Here is a 20,351-nt window from a genome sequence, read left to right as displayed (position 1 = left end):
CTGCTGCCCCCGCAACCCGGTAACGGATAAGCGGATGAAAATGGATGGATGGATGGATATATATTTTTACCCCACTGAAATAACTATTATATTATAGTTATTTTTAGTTATTATATTATAGTTATAAAAATGGGTAAAATAACCCAGTGAGGGACAGTGAGCAAGACTAAGCATAGGAGAAAGACTGGCAGTATGGACTCAATTTAGGTGATAAAAAGAGAGAGAGAGAGAGACAGAGAGAGAGAGAGAGAGAGAGAGAAAGGGAAAGCGAGAAATAAAGTGATGGGTAAAATAACCAATCGAGGGACTGTGAGCAGGATAGCGTCTAGTGGAAAAATAGAGCTCTGTTAAACACTCGTAACATGATGGTTCCTCGTACAGTATCACGAGGAAAGTCTTGCAAAAGTTGCTTACTCGTAACTTGTATTCCGGGTAGCTCGTTTCTTGAACTGCTATAATGCTCTGTATATTCATTCCACCTAGCCAACATCAATGTGATTGTTTTCTAAAGAATTAAAAAAAAAAAAATGACCGGCCCTGTTATTGAGTAGGACTTCTTTTTTTGCACTGGCAGATAAGAGACAATTACTTATGTTTATAAATAACTGCTGCTTTGTCTGTTAATTTTGTGTGTATACGCTGTTCATTTTTAGTGAATATAGATTACTGCACAGCATTCCCTCCTACTTTTTTCTTCAATGACAGAAAATTTTCAACAATGTCATCAACGTCTAGTCTACTATATTTCAGGTAGAGTCAAGACCTGAAATATAATCATGCACTATATCAGTGGAGTGGCATGTACACCTAGGCCTTTAGCTGCCCCCCAAAAAAATCCACTCGTTGTAACATCATTGTGTCTACAAAAAGCATCAATATTATATAGAAATGTAGTATAATGACTTGTTACATCTTAGTTTACTCGTGCAGCCTTAATAACGCCATTATAAAGAACAACAGGAAGCCCAATTCAGCCACAGCTGAGACATGATGCACATCAAAAAGCATCAATTATACCATCATAAAATTACAATTAAAAAAAAATTTTTTTTTTCTTTCATTTTTCTATTGCATCCATCCAAATGCTGAAAGTCCACTCTGTCCTGTGGTACGGCAATTCTGGTTGTAATTTCCTTCATGACTAAAACAGTCCGCTCGACAGAAGTTAATTTTCGTGCGCATAAGTTCCTACATGTAGTTCGCTAAGTTAGAGACAAGGTGTTTGACCATTTATTAAACCACTCAAACTCAGACGTAATGTGCTGCAAAGCCTCAGTTGAAGAAACCATTTCATGGCCATTCATTCAACCGCATTACTGATTTTAATGTGTTAAGGTAGGATTCTTTGACCTACGCAACAGATGGAGGCTGAAATACGAATGGCTAAAATGGGGTATAAAAACACAGCACTGGAAGCAGCACAACCAAGAAAAAAAGAATCTATTAAATGTTGTAAACAGACTATTTTGTATTATTTTATAAACATGATAATTATATTGAAAAATAAGTCACTGATTCTGAAATTGTTTAGGCCGAAGCGAAGAAGGCTTTGATGGTACACTGCTGCATTATAGAAAGCATAAAGCATAAACACAACGCAAAAGAATGAAACAAAAAATACACTTACTGCTCACTGGACACTGACAGAGTGTCTATTTGTATCTCAGCTAAATGCTCCTCCGTGAGCTCACGGACTTCCTCCTCGGCTTCCTTCCTGACCGTACCTTCTCCTACATGGGCCTCCAGAGGTTCCTGTTGCAGTCTGTAAAATTATAAACATTTATAGCATACACAAAAACACAATTGTTTAAACAAAGCCCAGCCTTTAACTACATTTCAATGCTGGATGAATTAGATCAAGTCGTTGCAAACCTTTCCTCGACATGACCTGCAATCCCTTCTCCCATCTCCATCTCCCGTGGGTTCAGCTGTGTGCCTGCCTTTAACTCCTGTAGCTGGGCACACAAAATTCTCTGATTATTAAGTGTGGATGTTGTCTACTATTCTTTGAAATACTTTGCTTATCTTTTTAACTTATTTTTTTAATTAATAGTAATAAAGGTATTACTCTCTTTTTTTAATTTTTCATTAAAGTCTAAACCAGGAGTGTCAAACTCATTTTGGCTCACAGGCTGAACATATTTAGATGTCAAGAGGACCAGGTTAGTATAATCATAACCTAATTAACTATAAATAACAATCAAGTCCATGTTTTTCCCTTTTTTTTGAATGAAAAGAAGAACAACTATATTCAATATGTTTTATATTTATTCATAATAAATTTTACAAAAAAATATTCTAAAGTGTTTTTTTTTTGTAATTCCTCAAGCGGGCCAGATTGAACCTACAAATGGGGCTAGTTTTGGCCCACAGGCCATATGTTTGCCACCTCTTGTCTAAACCTTTCCGCAAATGGTGTTTGAGATTGAGAATTGCAAATGAGAAATTCTTGAGTTATCAAAACAACGGCAACAAATTGTAAATTGTAAAAGAGCTTGTGGGGCATCAGCGGGGCATCAGCTCGCAGCAACCAGTCTTTTCCTGGATGTGTTTGCGGCAACGGTGGCTTGCTGGTGGCCAGAGGCAGAGTGAACTGTACGTCTGCTGCCACTGCTGTCAGGAGAAGCATAGACCATGACATTGGCCCTACTGGAAATAGCGAGGAAGAAGTATCAGGACATAAGGAAGGCTGTCTTGGATCAGCTGGGATATTCCCCTGAGGACCTTCTGCGCTGCTTCCAGGGTGCCAGACTGGAGCCAGCAGATCGTCTTTTCACCTTAGCCAAGCAGCTGCAAGACTCAGCTGACAGGTAGGTGCAGCTAGAGGACTCGCCAGAGGAGAGGTGGTTGCTAGAGGTCTTTGTGCTGGAGCAGGGGATGGACTCCCAGTTAGGACAGTGGACTGGGTAAGGTGACACTGGCCATGCAGCCTGGAGGAGGCAGTGATGCTTACAGAGGATCACCTGGCGGTGCATTCTGTTTGATCAGCAATGCTAGCACTGGGTACACAGATGGGTACTTAACAGCAATGCCTTTATGGAAATCAACATCCCACTCCTCCACCCTTCAGCCCATATATAACAATGGACCGAGAGGAGCACCCTTTCCAATTGATCCTCTCCTCTCCTGCATGTCCTGGACTTACAGGAGAGGAGAGGAGCTGTGCTGTACCGGCTGTACCAGGGTGGTGGAAGGAATACTTCGAGGATCTACTCAATCCCACTGACACGCCTTCCGCGGAGGAAGCTGAGCTTGAAGACTCGAAGGTTGATCCTGCCATCTCCTGTGCTGAGGTCACCGAGGTAGTCAAGAAGCTGCCCGGTGGCAAGGCGCCAGGGTGGATAAGATCCGCCCTAAGTACCTCAAGTTGCTGGATGTTGTTCAAAAAGGGAGACCGAAGGGTGTGTTCCAACTATTGGGTGTCACACTCCTCAGCCTCCTGGGAAAAGGCTATTCCAGGGTACTGGAGAGGAGAATCTGGCCGATAGTCGAACCTCGGATTCAAGAGTTACAATGCAGTTTTCGTCCCGTTCGTGCACCACTGCACCAGCTCTATACCCTCCAGAGGGTGCGCGAGGGTTCATGAGAGTTTGCCCAACCGGTCCACATGTGTTTTGTGGACTTGGAAAAGGCTTTCGACCGTGTCCCTCGTGATATTCTGTGGGGGGGGGGGGGGTGCTCCGAGAGTATGGGGTCGGGGGCGCTTTCCTAAGGGCTGTCCAGTCCCTGTATGATCGGAGTAGGAGTTTGGTTCGCATTGCCAGCAGTAAGTCGGACCTGTTCCCAGTGCATGTTGGACTACGGCAGGGCTGCTCTTTGTTAAGGGGTCTGTTTATTATCTTTATGGACAGAATTTCTAGGTGCAGCCAGGTGTAAGGTGGGGTCCAGTTCGGGAGGCAATGTATTTCATCTCTACTTTTTGCAGATGATGTTGTCTTGTTGGCTTCCTCAAGCCAGGACAGGCAGCATGCACTGTGGCGGTTTTGCAGCCAAGTCTCATCCGCTGGGATGAGAATCAGCACCTCTAAGTCCAAGACCATGGTGCTTGACCAGAAAAAAGTGGTTTGCACCCTCCAGGTTGGGGAGGAGATCCTGCCTCAGGTGGAGGAGTTTAGGTATCTTGGGGTCTTGTTCACACACAGAGTATATATTTGCTGTACTCCCCACTATCAGTTAGAACTGAAGAAGCCTCTTGGATGAAAGGTGAAACGTCTTCATTTGGAAAATTCACGTTCAGTTGCCTGACAGAACTCTTCAACCGAAAAGTCTCACAGTGCTTGCAGCAGCCCCGTGGCTCTGGTAAGTAAGAAGGGTGGGTCTGTTCTGTTCTGTTCTGTTCTGGGTGGAATATTGCAAAGTAAACGAGGTGTCAAGATTTGATGTTTATCCAATGCTCCGGGTAAATGAACCTTGGATCGACTTGGTTTAATTTTTCACAAGTCTAGAATTAAGAAAAGGAGACTGGCAGATTTACGGGGCTCTTATTTTAGTAAAAGTATTTGCAAATCTGTTGGCAAAAATTTGCAAAAGAACCCATTTTAGTATTTGCAAATCTGTTGGCAAAAATTCGCAAAAAAACTCAAATTTCTGAGCAGATTTACAATTGTATAAAAAAATATTTGCGTAAGGCACATGAACTCTCCAGAAAATGAAATTAAACGTAGGATTTATGACTCGAAACTGTATGAGTCGGTCAGTGTCTAGTATTGAGGGTGAATTCACTTGTTGCATATACCAACTAAAATACGTGCATACATTTCTTACATTTTTTGTTGAAGCTTGACAATTTACAATATTTGGGGTTTGTGGTTTCTCTTCCAACAGCCCTGCTTCCAGGTTTTTATCCTCTTCCACGTCCTCCAACATCATGCCTGCCATGTAGGAAGAAAATGGCTGAAGTTGATCTGTTCATTTTTTTGTCTTTGTTTTATTTAGCTTCTAAGCATGGACTTATATTACAAACAAAATGAAACTTCTTATTTAAACTTCAGTGGCAAAATGAGGCAAAATCAAGCATGATCATGCTTTTACAAATCCTGTGAATACATAAAGTGGACCTCGAGATACGAGCGCCTCCACATACGAGATGCGAGCAACGCTTCGAGCTAACTTTTTGTTTCGAGATACGAGTAAAGATTTGAGATACAAGCATGCTTACAGACGCTGATGCTAGGTGGCCGAGCACTCGGAGCAGCCCACACCGCCTCACTTGTTCACGTGTTCAGCGAGCATTGTTTTCGTACGTAATCTTATCTACCTGATTATTCTTCATAGTGATGAGATAGAGTCCTAAGAAAGTGAGTGGTAAGGATGGTAGTGAGTCACTAAATATGAGAGTGATTAATCTAGCACGCAATGTAAGTTACATATTGCACGTATAGGTCTAGCACGCAATGTAAGTTACATATTGTACGTATAGGGTATAGTACGAAATCAAGTGTCTACGTAACCACGGCCAACTCTCCCTTCCTCCCTCACTCCAACTCCTTCGCACATGCTGCCATTAGCCACTACTGTATCTGTATGTATATTATATATCACAGGAATCCTTATATACTATAATTTTTTAGCTTGTAATTAAAAACATGTTTTTTTTCCAATGTTAATAGCACTAATAAGTGGCCGGAACGGATTAATTTTTTTTCTGTTTTTTTTAATGGAAAAATATGATTCGAGATATGAGTACCTCTAGGTACGAGTACCTTGAGTTATGAGTTCGGTCCTGGAATGGATTATGCTCGTATCTCGAGGTTCCGCTGTATATATTATTACAAAAAAAAAAAACCTTATCTGTATTTCGTTGACTGTATTTATTTATTGATTGATTCATATGTTTAATTGTATTAGTATTTATTAACAATGCAAGCTGACTATTTGTCTCTGTAATTAGAATAATGTAGCTCTGAAGGCAAGTTCATTTAATAACAATCATTTATTTGACGTTAAGGCATTGCTTTAACATCCAAACAGTAGTGAAACTGTATTTATATTTGTATATTTAATATTTGTATATACATACAAATAATACATTATTATATTGTTTGAAGCTATGAAAGAGTGATACTTACTACGGTTCTGAACTTCCCTGCTGCCAACCAACTGCATAGCAAATACACAATGTTATACAAACACACATTGCAATATTATTATAAGATGCAGTAGCCCTACAGTGCAAAGTTGTACATCAAGGTTATGTCAGAACTTACCTGATTGTGAAAAGGCTGAGGTAAAATGTAACTGAACCCAGTGAAGAGCAAGGTCACCATACTGCAGGCAAGACCACATAAATTCCACATTTAAGACTACTTAGAGCCCATGTTCAAATATTAGATGTATAGCCATGGTGCCAATAATCTCATAAAGCGTAATTCACTTATGCCTCACCAAGTAACTTTAATCAGTACTCATTAAACCAACATTGTTTAATTATTTAAGTGACAGTTTGTTTACAGGAAAGCAGTAAATGGTATTTTTAATTTCAATAGGTTGGTGGTATCAAACCGCCACACAATTTCTGTTCTTTCTCATTATTAGTAATTGTTTTTATTTGATCCATTTTAATTGTTAATTTTGTCTAGTTTGATTATTGTACAATACAAACAGTTTTAGGCTGCAGTATAGAAAAACAAGTTGGATATTTAGAGGCGCATTGTTACACTTCATGTAATTCCATCAAAGAGAAATAAAATGCCAGTTACTGTATTATCAACTATAAGTCGCACTAGCCAAAAAACTTATTTGACTATTTTAGTCACTCTGGAGTATAAGTCGTACCAGTGCCCTATAGCAACTGTCAGTATGAAAATAACAATTCTCGATGGTACACGAGTAGCAGGTACTGGTGCAAAAGCCTAGGGTGCCCTCCAGCGGCTGTCGGTGTAAAAATAACAAACGTGAAATGATATATTTTAATATATAAATCCCACCAGAGTAAAAGTCACAAACCCAGCCGTATATATATATATATATACATACATATATATATATATATATATACACACACAGTATGTGTTGGCATTTGATTCTGCTGCATATAACATAACTTGAATAAATAAATATTGTTTCCTCAACTACATTTATTTTTGATAGGAAGCTTCACAATATCTCCCAGAGAGCTATAATTACGAAGATATGCAATCATATGTATGTTTAATTACAATATTGACAACCGTTTTAAATTTTTTTTACAAGGCCTCATAAGTAACTGTCAGCCAGTGTGCAATCATTTTTATTTTCCACAGGTTACGTCATTATGAGATTTATTACGTTCCGAATGTGAGACTTTTGTTTTGGCTGTTATTGCATTTTTGTTTTTGCAATACGTAAATTTAACTTTATAGACTCGTCTTCATCTGATCCTGTTCTTAGGCATGAGAAGCTATATGCTATAAGCTATATTGCTTGTGAAGGCAACTCTACACATACCAGTAGGATATGCATGACTGAGGGGGCACTCATCAGCAATGTCAAATCCTGCGTAATAAATTAAGTCATCTGTATCACTGTATCACTGTGAATTTTGGTTATACAAATAAAATTGACAAGACTTTTCCTGACTTGACACACACACACACACTTGACATACCTGTTTGAAATGGGCTTGCTGTCAGTTTTATCCTCCTTGCAAGGACTGCACCGAGGCTCTACAAATGAAGCACAGGTGACCCATATATTGAATATGACACATCACCTACAATGTTTGTTCGATTTGATATTAGAGTGTATTCTTACCCAGTGCAACTTGGGCTTGACACACCTGCAAAGAAACACAGACTGACACACAACAACCAGGTCTAATGATGTCTAATGATGAAGTGAACCTCGAGTGCATTGTTTACATACTGTATTCCCTACTGTGTACTAAAAGGTCAGGGACCAATAGGGCTATGTAACAAATTCTACGGAAATGAAAATGAATGGTGACTAGAGATGAATTAGGTGACAACCACATTTGAAAGGATACGTGTATATTTTTTGTTGAAAATATATATATTTTAAAAATCCATTCAGCCATTCTAAAATAAAACCCTTGAAATCCATAAAACTGATGGATAAGTTGAGTGAGAAAATATGCTGGTACCTCATGCTCAGACGCTGGCGATGTTTCTTTACTCTTCAATTCAGGTTGCGGTATGACTTTTTCAAAGCCCTGAGTCCACCAAGTTAAAATTTCTTTCCTTTGGTAATAGATGGGAGAGTTAAAGTGTGGACACTGCATTTTATTTACACTGTATGAACTGTGTTGTCAAGCGCAGCACATTAGAAAACAGGTACCTTGCTGGTGCCGGTTGTTCCTGTTATCAGATTGAAAAACATTAATACTTGATTTAATCAATCGGTCTGACGACAATATATATACAGTACATACAGTGGAACCTCGAAATGAATTCCGACATACGAGTATTCCGAGATACGCACAACCCTTGAGCAAATTTATTGCTTTGAGATACAAGTAAAGATTTGAGATACAGCACGTTTACAGACACTGCACACTAGGTGGCCGAGCACTCGGAGCACTTTTTCGTCGACTTCCGTACGCAACTCCTGCGAGTCTTCTGTATTGCGTTACCTACATCACTCTCTCTCTGTTTTTGCTTTTATTCTCCATAATAGTGATTATAGTGAATAGTGAGTCCTAAGATAGTGAGTGGTAAGGATGGTAGTGAGAGAAGAGAAGAAACGCATGATGACCATGGAAATAAAGCATGTAATTGTCGATAAATATGAACGTGTTGCCCGCTAAAGAAAGAACACAAATAGAAAAAACACAAATAAATAAATAAATAGAAAAGTAAAAAATATATATACGTAAGCTAAGTTAATTTAACTTTATTTAATAATTCTAAGTTTATGTAAGTTACGTAGTGTACATGTAAGGTACGGAATCAAGTGTACGTAACGGAACTACGCAACTCTCTTCCTCCTCCTCCGCATATGCCGCCATTAGCCGCTACCGCGTCTGTATAGCAATTAAAAAGGTGTTTTCTCTTTGTTATTAGCTCTAATAAGGGAGTTTTTCTAGAGGGCTGGAATGGATCGGTCCTGGAACGGATTGTGCTCGTATCTTGAGGTTCCACTCTACATATGATTTATTTATTTCTGTTAATAATATTAACTGTCAAATTATTGACTGACAAATGCATCAACTTTTTTTTTTAACATTATCCACTTTCTATAATTTGGTTGATGCTTTTTTAAACACTGAGACACCAAACATGAGACAATAAAAAAAAAAGAATTAAAATAAAGTTAAGTTAAATAAAGTTTTTAATACATACCCCAACTATTTTGTCTTTAGTATCAGCCGATGGTGAATAATAAATATTGTATTTTAGCATCTTATCAGTCACAAATAGCCTCCATCAGCACAAAATTATGTGCTGAGGAAGCACCAAGTGCTTTTCACCCAAGGTTTATCTAGACAGGCACACTTCCTCCAACTGAACCGCTTAATGTCAACATTTTCAATGGCAAAACTAGCAAAACAGTACTTTTACATTTATTAATAAAATAACAAAAGGACACGAATGACCGTCTTCAGCCAGAGGTATCAAACTTTTCCCCCCTGTTAAAGCACACAACAACACTTCCGGTCTACCCTTCACAATAGAACTCTACACATCTTGTGTGATAAACAGTACCTAAGCAAGCTCTACTGAGAGCAGCCAGAACAAAAGTAGATTGGGCAAATCATTTTGTTGGGCAGTGTAGGTAATGAAAAAAATATTTTCATTGATTTGTAATCAGTCTAAGCCTATCAAAGGTATTTCTCATGAAAGAACTTTTCATGTGAATTAAGACTGTCTTGAATGTCAACAAAAAAAAAATGACAAAAAATTAAGGTGGTTTGTGTTTCATAAATTAATCGGATTGAATTTTGGCTCATTCAAGGATAGCATAATGAAGAGCTGAAAGGCTCTTCAAATAATAATAATAATAATAATAATAATAATGTTTCCCTGGCACAAAAGAGGGATCAAATAACAACAACAACAACAACAACAACAAAATTGGTAAGTTATATAGTCTATATATATGTATATATACAGTATATATACATTATATATACAATATATATATATGCTATTTAATCATACCTGCTGACTTCTGCTAACTGTTCTTCCTGCTTTGGTTGGTCATTTTTGGGAGCTGTGTGTTTACAACGATTTATGTTGAGTGTGATGTTTAGTGACCACATACAACATGCAATGTTTTTAAGCAACTCATCTCACCTCTGATGATGACTTCCTCATGAATCACTGTTGTATCCTGTACAACACAGAATTAATGTCATCAAGCAATTTTCTTCACAACAACAACCGTAGGGACAGACTACCTAACATTGTAGGATTTACATAAACATTTGAAATGAGAAACCACTTTATTGTGCGTTTATTATTATTATTATTGTTAATAATAACAATAATGATGACAGTGCAGCCTATCAAAGGTATTTCTCATAAAAGAACTTTACATGTGAATTAAGACTGTCTTAAATCTCAACAAAAAATGACATATAAGGGGGTTTGTGTTTCATAAATTAATCAGATTGAATTTTGGCTCATTCAAGGATAGCAGGATGTGTACAGTACAGCAGTATTGTAGGACAGTATCCCTTTTTTAGTGTCCTTTTTAATGTTATGCTAAAATGTAAGGACACCAGGAAAAAAACCTACAAAACTTGCTTTGAAGGCACCTCTTATCATGTTATGATCATGGCTCTGGACTCTGGGAGAAACCTGTTTTTCTATAAAAATCTAGATATTACCTTCATACCCTCGTGCCCACTATCAAGCACAACACACAGCTTTTGAAATGCTTATTGAGTTTTGAACTGAAAATAATGTGATTGATGCAGCCAAGCACTTCTAGTAACTTAAAGGTCATCGTTAAAAATAATTACGTCTTTTGTAATGTATTGTTTTATTTTAAGTTAATGGACATCACATTTAATTGCATACAGTATCAAATCTAGCCAGATGGGAAATGGTTAGTAGGTTTGGTGGTTGGTATCACTTAAATCTTGTTTGTGTTAAATGATAGTGGAAGAACATTTAGCAAGCTTTAATAAAAACAAAAACAAAAAAACAAAAACAAAACAAAGATAAAGAATGTGGACTAATGTTAGAGCATGGTAAATCTATAAAATAAATATGATCCTAGGTGAAAACAACAATTTGGGATAAATATCCCCTCATTAAAATCTTGTTGAAATGATCTCGTATTTTTCCTCAAATTGCAGTTGTACACAATGTACCTTGACAATTTGAGACATGCTAAATTGTCTCCAAAACTGATAATATTTGTGAACATGAGGCCATGATAAATTCCCTCAATTCCCTGTTAAGTATAATCCAATCATATCGTATCATATACATCCAAAAATAAATCTATTTACCAATGTGCCTAATCCACCACAGAAAGATTTTTTTTTGTCCATCCTTTACTTGAAAAAAATGACAACTTACTTGAATGTCATTAGAAGGCTCGGCATCTGCCGGATTCCCTTCTTGTTCTTGAAGTTCTTTGTACGGAGGCTGGGGAACAACTTTGGCCATCCAGCTCAACATTCCTACACACACACACACAAACACACACACACCAAGGTGGGGCGTGAGGGGCTTCCAATGGAATATGGCACTGGACAAGTGTATCACTGCTGTAATGCTTAAATAATAACAAACCTCCAGTCACTAGGTGGCAGTACCTCATATGGCAAGAAAACATTTCTGTCCCCAAGGGACAGAAAATAACTGAGAACCACTGAGTTATGAGAAAATTAAGAGAACACTTATTGGTAAGTAGTTCAGAAATGAACAATCTCACAGCTAGTCTTTACCCCAGCTTAAAAGGCTGTCGTTTAATTTGTCTTCATTTGAGGATTTGTAATGAGTAGCTGGAATGCTCAAAAATGGAATATTATGCTAGTGAACAGATACATTTAAAACAGGTGAGTTTCAAGAGGAGAACCCCCAAAATGCTTAGTCATTTACAAGCAAGAACAGGATGAGGCTCACTACTTATTTTTACAGCTGCCTTAGCAAAAAAAAAATATAAGAACACATTTATCAACGTATTTTAATATCTAAAACAGGGGTATCAAACTCATTTCCATCGGAGGGCCACCTCCACCATAACTTATTGATAAATGTTTCTGCAATTGATTATTATTTATTATTTAAGTTACAGATATTGTCTATTACTGTGTAATTAAAACCTTTTAATTGATCAGGTTAAGAAACTCTGCTGCATGGACTTTATGAAATGCTTTTAAAGTTCCCGTGGGCCAAACAAAATGACTCGGTGGCTGCATTTTGCCAAAACACCACAGCACACCACCAAACAAAAATCTCACAAAAAGTTAAAAAAAAATATATATATATATATATATATATATTATCTAGTCAAAATGACCTCATAATTTACTGAAATCTTGGCCTGTTTAGTTGAAGACAACACTGATATACTGGCAGGAATTGAAGAAAGACACTTACAAAGATCTTCTGAAAGAGCTCTTGTTATCTTTTTTTTAGTTTTCATAGGCTTCTGCTGCCACCTAGCTGAAGAGTTTGTAATTGTTTTGCCTTTCCTGCTTTGAAATTATATGCAATAAATAGTTCTAAAAATATTTTGCTTAAGGTCATACATCACTTTTATGTATGTGTATATGCACCGGCCAACTTTCTACTTTCTGTGTATGTGTATATGCACCGGCCAACTTTTTACTTTCTTTGAATTTCGGCAGTGCATAAACAGCTTGCTCCTAAAAAAAAAAAAAAAATTGCTTTTGCAAAATTTGCTGTTGGTTACACTGCTTGTTTAAATTAATGCAGGTATGTTTACATTTGGTACAGTAAATCTGATAGGGAGGTCATGTCCTACCTGGGCCGTTCAGTTGAGGTCCAGCAACATGCGACGAAAATTAAAATGAGAATGCCATGAAGGTATTTAGGTTTTAATACAAGGGGAGGATTAGAGAGCAACTCTGCTAACAGGATTATGTGGGAAGTGAAGGGCAGAGCCAGACAAACAGGGATTGAGTGTAACAGACCAGGAGGGACAGGATAGAAACAGTACAGAGAGATGAGCAGCAAGTAAAGTTAATGGATGGCAAAAACAAATATAGACGCCATAACAAGCAGGTACAATTTAGGAATGTATAGTCAGGGCTATAGCATAAAACTAAAATACATTTTACAAAATGACTTCCTCATAGAAAACCACAATTCCTCCCTTGGCACTTTGTCATATGCTTTTTCTAAATCTACAAATACACAATGTAGTTCCTTCTGACCATCTCTGTACTTCTCCATCAACATCCTCAAGGCAAATATTGCAACTGTGGTACTCTTCCTAGGCATAAAACCATACTGTTGTTCACAAATCTGCACTTCCTGCCTCAACTACTTTTTCCTAAATCTTCATTGTATGGCTCATCAACTTTATCCCTCTGTAATTGTTACAACTCTGCACATCACCCTTCTTATAAGAAGAACACTTCTCACAACTCTGCACATCACCCTTCTCATAAGAAGAACACTTCTTATCCTCTCATCAGGCATCTTGTCAGTCTCTAAAGTTCCATTGAACAACCTAGTCAGAAAATCTAAGCACTCCTAAGCTTTTCCATACTTCCACTGGTATGTCATCGGAACCAACTGACTTTTTATCCTCTTCGGGGCTTTTCTTGCTTCATCCTTTCTAATCTGATCTTTTCCTAATAGTTTCTGGCTCCTCATTCATACATTACCTTTCATTTCCTTCATTCGACAACTCCTCAAAGTACTCTCCTCACCTGTGATTACATTCCTATCTCTGTCCTTGACCTGCTGCACATCCTTCCCATCTTGATTCCTCTGTCTCGCCAATCTATACAACTTCTTTTCTCATTCCTTTCTGTCCAAACTCTCGTACTTACATGCTTTGGGAATGGACAGAGAATTGTTTGCAGATGACATTGTGATCTGTAGTGAGAGTAGGCAGCAGTTAGAAGAGAACCTAGAGAGATGGAGGTTTGTACTACAGAGAGGAGGAGTGAAGGTCAGTCGTAGCAAGACAGAGTACATGTGTGTAAATGAAAGGAAAAACAGTGAAATAGTGAGGTTACAAGGAGCAGAGGTGGTGAAGGGGCAGGAGTTTAGGTACTTAGGATCAACTGTTCAGAGCAGAGGAGACTGTGGAAGAGAGGTGAAGAATAAAGTACAGGCAGGATGGAACAGCTGGAGAAAAGTGTCAGGAGTGATCTGTGATAGAAGAGTGTCTGCTAAGGTGAAGGGAAAGGATTACAGGATGGTGGTGAGACCAGCCATGATGTATGGTTCAGAGACAAGAGCAATAGAGACATATGGATGCAGTGAAGGAGGACATACAGATAGTTGGAGTCAGAGTAGAAGATACAGAGAACAGGGCAATGTGGAAATCAATGATTTGCTGTGGCAACCCCTGAAAAAAAAGGGACAAAGCCGAAAGGAAAAGAAGAAGAAGTAAAGTGAATATCTAAAAAATAATATTGCAAAGGAGGCCATCATTTTTCCTCTCATTTTTGCTGTCGCCCATTTGATCTGCTCAGAGCAGCAATAGCAGCCCCCGTGTCCCCACCCCTCCCCACACACAAAATCTATGGTAGCATAAAATGGATAAGGTGCGTAAAACAGTTATGAATATCTAAAAAATAATATTGCAAAGGAGGCCATCATTTTTCCTCTCATTTTTGCTGTCGCCCATTTGATCTGCTCAGAGCCCCATGAAGATTCCCTACATTCATTCCCTGTTCTTGCCCTAAACTTGTACAAACATCTTCCCTTGCCAGGCCAAAAAGTAGGAATGTACAGCAGTTGCTCCCAGCTCTGTGAAAAATATGTTTGTTTAAATCATACCATCAGCTGTGGCTGCAGGTAAAGCTGTTAATATGACCCTGAAGAGGATCAGCTCTTAATGAGTTTTCATCAAGCATCAGCAAAACAAAGGATTAGAATAAGTTCAGTGTGTGTTTAGACCGTGAGGATCCTGCCTCTTCTAATACTGTATGTCCCATCTTGTACATTTACCATTTACCTTGCACTAAATGCTTTTTTACCTTCATGAAAAACTGTGCAGTATGAGCCAAAAAAATGGTTCTCAGGAGACAGAAAATGTGGGTCAGTGAGAAACTGGTCAAGGACTGGCATAAACAGAGGTAACTCTCGTGTACGGCTTTAGTGCAGTTACATCTCCTAACGATGAATCTAGATGATTCTGCAGGAAGGACCTTTTTGGTGATATAAATGTATGAACAGTTTGAATAGTTACATAGTAAAAATACAATTACTACAGTTAACCGTAGATATCTGTATATCAGCACTGGCTCTCCGCCGGGCTGTGTCTCTTCGCAAGTTCGCAGATGATACTACCCTCATCGGACTCATCTCTGATGGGGATGAGGCAGCTTACAGATGGGAGATGATAGTAGACTTCATGAGCCCACCTCCATCCACCCCCATCACCTTGGGTTATTGCCCCTGTGGAGCACGTCCTCTTCCTGGGAACCTTCATCACTTGCATTGGAACCTTCAGTACAGGTTGTGGTTCTACCAGACCAAAACGTCACAAAACAGCCCCTCTCGACCCCCTCCCCCCAAAAATTTTGATAATGTAATATAATAATAAGAAAGAAAGACAATTTTAAAAAACATTTTATATTACTCTTGGGTAAAATAACCAAGCGAAAACAGCGAATTCGGTTCAGTACTCGTAACTCGATATTTTCTTGTGTCACGTGGAAAAAGTTGCTTACCCGTAATTTTGAAAATTTAGGGAGCTTGTATCTCGAGGCCCCACTGTATATTGGAATAGTGATAAAAACTAAAAAACAAACTGTAAACATGTAAATAACTACGGCTTTTTAAAGGTCACAGTGGTAACGTGCAAAGACAAAACTGTCCAATGCTGAGAGAAAGAAAGAGCAATGCTGCACTTCCTGAAGTTTTTTGCAGGTGCAAAGGGGAAAGGGTGATAAGGGTGTCCAGGGTCCATGTCAGGTTCAGCGTGTGCAGAGAGTTCAGCTTCTTGTCAGCCAAATGGAGGGAGCTGCAGACGTCTTCCTGATGGCAGCAGAAGCTGAAGAAGAACTGAAGAAGCTCTGAGATGGGAGGGGTTAGATCACCTGCAAAACAGAGTGTTGTTGGGTGTTGATAGATAGATAGATAGATAGATAGATAGATAGATAGATAGATAGATAGATAGATAGATAGATAGATAGATAGATAGATAGATAGATAGATAGAATAAGGGTAAACCTGAACAATGAATATTAGTAGATTACTAGGTTAGTAGATTAGACTAATAGTAGTAGTAGTAGTAGTGGTAGTAGAAGTACTAGTAGTAGTTTAGATTTAGATAATTATTGTTGTTGTGTTGTTATTAGAAGTTTCTTGCACGAGTATAAGAATATTGCATATATAGTATACTGGTATACCATCAGTTTGAATAGTTAAATAAATAGTTAGATATATAAGCAGTTCCAGGCAGATACAATAGTGTATGAGGTGTATTACAACCACATTTATACAACCAGTATTCCTAGAAATGACTGTAAATAATATTAGATAGTCCGATCTAGTCTAATCATTTATGAGAGATTTGAAATTGAAATCACAGGGTAGCTCTAAAGATAAGCTCAGTATCTGCAAAACATTGATTTACCTTAAGTACGAAGACATAGTGTACCGCAAATGTAGTAAATGAAATGCATTATTAAATATGAGATGTATCGTGTATGTATGTTTTGAATAAAAGTATGGGAACACATTGAAAATTCAATAATTGTATCACCCTTGGAATAATAACTGATCAATAACACTTTATTTTGACGAGGTCTGTGTGTACGTGAGTTGGCTGGTATTTAAATACCACACCCTTTTATGTCCAGTTCACCACAGACTTGTTGCTGCTGCTGCTGCTGTTGCCGCTGCTTTTGCCTTCTGCCTTCTGCCTCCTGCCCTTCGACTGATATTCTTTCCTAAAAGGTACGTTTTTATTCATGGGACGGAACAGAACATTTGTTGCCAGTGACTGCAAACGAAATCTGTAAAACAAGTAATTGTTAGTCAGTCTGTGAAAAGATCAAGTGACCAAATTTTTGAAGACTGGTTCATGTTGTTGATTGGCAAAAAAAAAAAACTGCTTGGAAACAAACTGTTTTACTTCTACTACTACTATTACTACCATTACCACTACTATTACCACGACTACTGAAATTGTGTAGTATTAGTGACTAATATAATCCTAATACACATTAAATAAAATGTGTTTATTAATAGAAAGCCACCACTACTGTTATAGTGTACTACTAATGCACTGTACTTTTTTTTCTCTACAGAAAATGTCTAAGCTTACAAGCTTATGTTTTTATAGTGTGGTGTGTTTTATATGTATTTATTTTATTTTATTTTATTTTTTATTCTACTTTATTAAGACCTGTGTATGATTCGCTAAACGTAAAGCAAAGCTTGAAAATATGTGACCTATCACAGCCCTAGTCGCTTCCAGCAGCTGTCAACAGGAAGTACAGTACAATAGGACACAGAAGCTCGATTACAAGATAGAATCAGTGAATCAAAAGGTATTGTCCTTCGTGAAGCTCAAGGCTGAAGACAATATTAACTCTGTCAGCTTGCCATGGTTTTAGGAAGAGTGTTACTAAGTATTAAATCAACAGAGGCTGTGTGTCTATCATCGTAAAATGAATGAACAGAGCTAAGCTCGTATGGTACAACCGATTCCACACTGACGTACTAGTAATAAAGAACCAACCTAACGTGTGAAACGATAAGAAGCAGTTAACACCATCTATTGGGGAAACGTGGGTATTGCAGGGGAAAAGGCAGAAGTATAATGACAATATAAATGATATATTGTCTGTCTTAGATCTTACAAATGTAGGAGCAGCTGTGACACTGCCCTTGTCCTATGTCTCCAGATCTGTTTGTACCACATGTTGCTAGGTTTCGTACAGTTATCTTGCACTAACGTCATGTCTTAAGATCAAGGGTTAACTTATTGTGATAACTTTAAATACCTATAGGGGTAATAGTTGACTTATTACCCACCTTGACAGTGATTAGGTGTGTGTGTGGAAATATTTGCTTTTCATCCCACCCTCCTTATCAGTGAGCCTTCTGGAATTCCCTACTGACAAATACAACACACCTAGTTTTTATAACCTTGAGGATATAAAATACTCTTGACAAAAAAAAAAAAAAAAAAACTTTAAAAGAGTTACACCTATAAATGCTTTTTTTTTAAATTAAAAAATTAAACTTTAAAATCAAATAGAGATGCTGCTTAAATTATTTTTGAATGAACCCAAACAACAAAAGAAAATCTCATTTGTCATTTTTATTAAATGGTGATTTTTTTAAATTTATTTAATATATTCACAAATTGGTGCAAACTCCCAACTTATTTATAATAACTATAGGTTACTTTTATAACCTTGAGGATATAAAATACTGTCTTGACAAAATAATAAAAAACTTTAAAAGAGTCACACCTGTAACTTCTTTTTTAATATTAAAATATAACTTTTTTTTTAAATCAAACAGCGATCAGCTTAAATTATTTTGAATCAACCCAAACAACAAAATAAAATCTCATTTGTCATTTTTATTTAATGCTGATTTTTTAAAATTATTTATATATATATATTCACAAATTGGTGCAAACTCCCAACTTATTTATAATTACTATATTCTACAATATCCTTAAACTCCAATATTTGGATTGAGGAGCTGACTGATTACTGCCACCTGAGTGTGCATTAGTGTTACTGGTGTTCCAATAATAATAATAACTCTATGAGTACAAAGTTACAAATGAAATGCATTTGTTTGAAGGCACTATTATCTTCCTAATCAAAGTGTTATGTTAAATGTTAAATCCCCAGCTCAAACAACAATATTTCACATGGTTAAAGTTTGATTTAGTTTCAAAATATGACACAACAAAACTTTCCTTGAACTGACTTTTCTTGATTTACTTACAACATTTTGAAGACTAGGATGCATTGTCTTTATTATTGTAGTGTTGTTTTTTTTTTTAAATGTAATTTATTAAACACCTAAGCTATTGCTACATTCTGGCTAACATCATCTTTCATGCTTATAATAACTTATTATTATGATCATGTAACTTATAATCTATGAATGTGACATACTGTATGAGTAATAAAGGAATCATGGGGGTAGTGTCTGAGTTTCTCGGTCAGCTGACGCTGTCATATGGAGGGGTGAGTCACCGACAACTGACACACATAATCTCCTTTTTATCTCTTAAAGTATCCTACCTTGAGCGATCAATTACTTTAGGTTGACTGACACACATAATCTCCTTTTTATCTGCCATTCTGGCAGGAGGCTCTTAAAGTATCCTACCTTGAGTGATCAATTACTTTAGGTTAAAGAAAATTGTCACTAAAAACTGACTGATGTTTCATACTGTACTAAATATAGCAGTTGTATCACATCAACTGGACACACGTCATTGACAATAACAGCAACGTTAGGGAGGTCCAATCATATCGGCCAACCGATATTAACATGAGCGATTATGTAGTATCGGTAAGAATCGTTATCATTTTATGCTCCAGATGATTTGACTTAAAAATACTTTTGAAGTGAAAAGTGAATTATTGTCATTGTCATCCATCCCCTCCCTTGCTCGTGAACACGACCCCAACATACACTATATGACCAAAAGTATTGGCTCACCTGCCTTGACTCTGAAGTGCCATCCCATTCGGTCCACCTTTTTGCAGCTATTACAGCTTCAACTCTGCTGGGAAGACTGTCCACAAGGTTGGGAGCATGGAATTGTCCAAAATGTTTTGGTAGTTCCTTTCACTGGAACTAAGGAGCCAAGCCCAGCTCCTGAAAAACAACCCCACACCATAATTCCTCCTCCACCAAATTTCACAGTCGGCACAATGCAGTCTGAAATGTACCGTTCTCCTGGCAACCTCCAAACCCAGACTCGTCCATCAGATTGCCAGATGGAAAAGCGTGATTCATCACTCCAGAGAACGCGTCTCCACTGCTCTAGAGGCCAGTGGCGGCGTGCTTTACACCATTGCATCCGACGCTTTGCATTGCACTTGGTGATGTGTGGCTTGGCTGCAGCTGCTCGGCCATGGAAACCCATTCCATGAAGCTCTCTGCGTACTGTACTTGGGCTAATCTGAAGGTCACATGAAGTTTGTAGCTCTGTAGCAATTGACTGTGCAGAAAGTCGGCGACCTCTTTGCACTTTATACACCTGTGGCCAGGCCAAGGGATTAGGACACCTGATTCTGATCATTTGAATGGGTGAGCGAATAC

The 20,351-nt window shown here is 37.8% G+C and overlaps 1 protein-coding gene across 1 annotated transcript in view; it reads left to right on the top strand.

The window, feature by feature from the left end:
• The first annotated feature begins 19,213 nt into the window (after positions 1-19,213).
• Positions 19,214-20,351, top strand: part of LOC103378592 (annexin A2-like) — a 10,828-nt gene continuing 9,690 nt past the window's right edge. The window contains exon 1 of the mRNA XM_008309861.2: positions 19,214-19,264. Within this exon, the coding sequence (XP_008308083.1) occupies positions 19,214-19,264 (51 nt within the window). The remainder of the gene's footprint in view (positions 19,265-20,351) is intronic.

Source organism: Cynoglossus semilaevis, chromosome 5 (genome assembly GCF_000523025.1).
Source record: "Cynoglossus semilaevis isolate Cse_v1.0 chromosome 5, Cse_v1.0, whole genome shotgun sequence".
Classification (NCBI taxonomy): Eukaryota; Metazoa; Chordata; class Actinopteri; order Pleuronectiformes; family Cynoglossidae; genus Cynoglossus; species Cynoglossus semilaevis.
The sequence above is the reverse complement of the archived record's forward strand: the minus strand, read 5'-3'. Positions and strand labels throughout refer to the sequence as shown.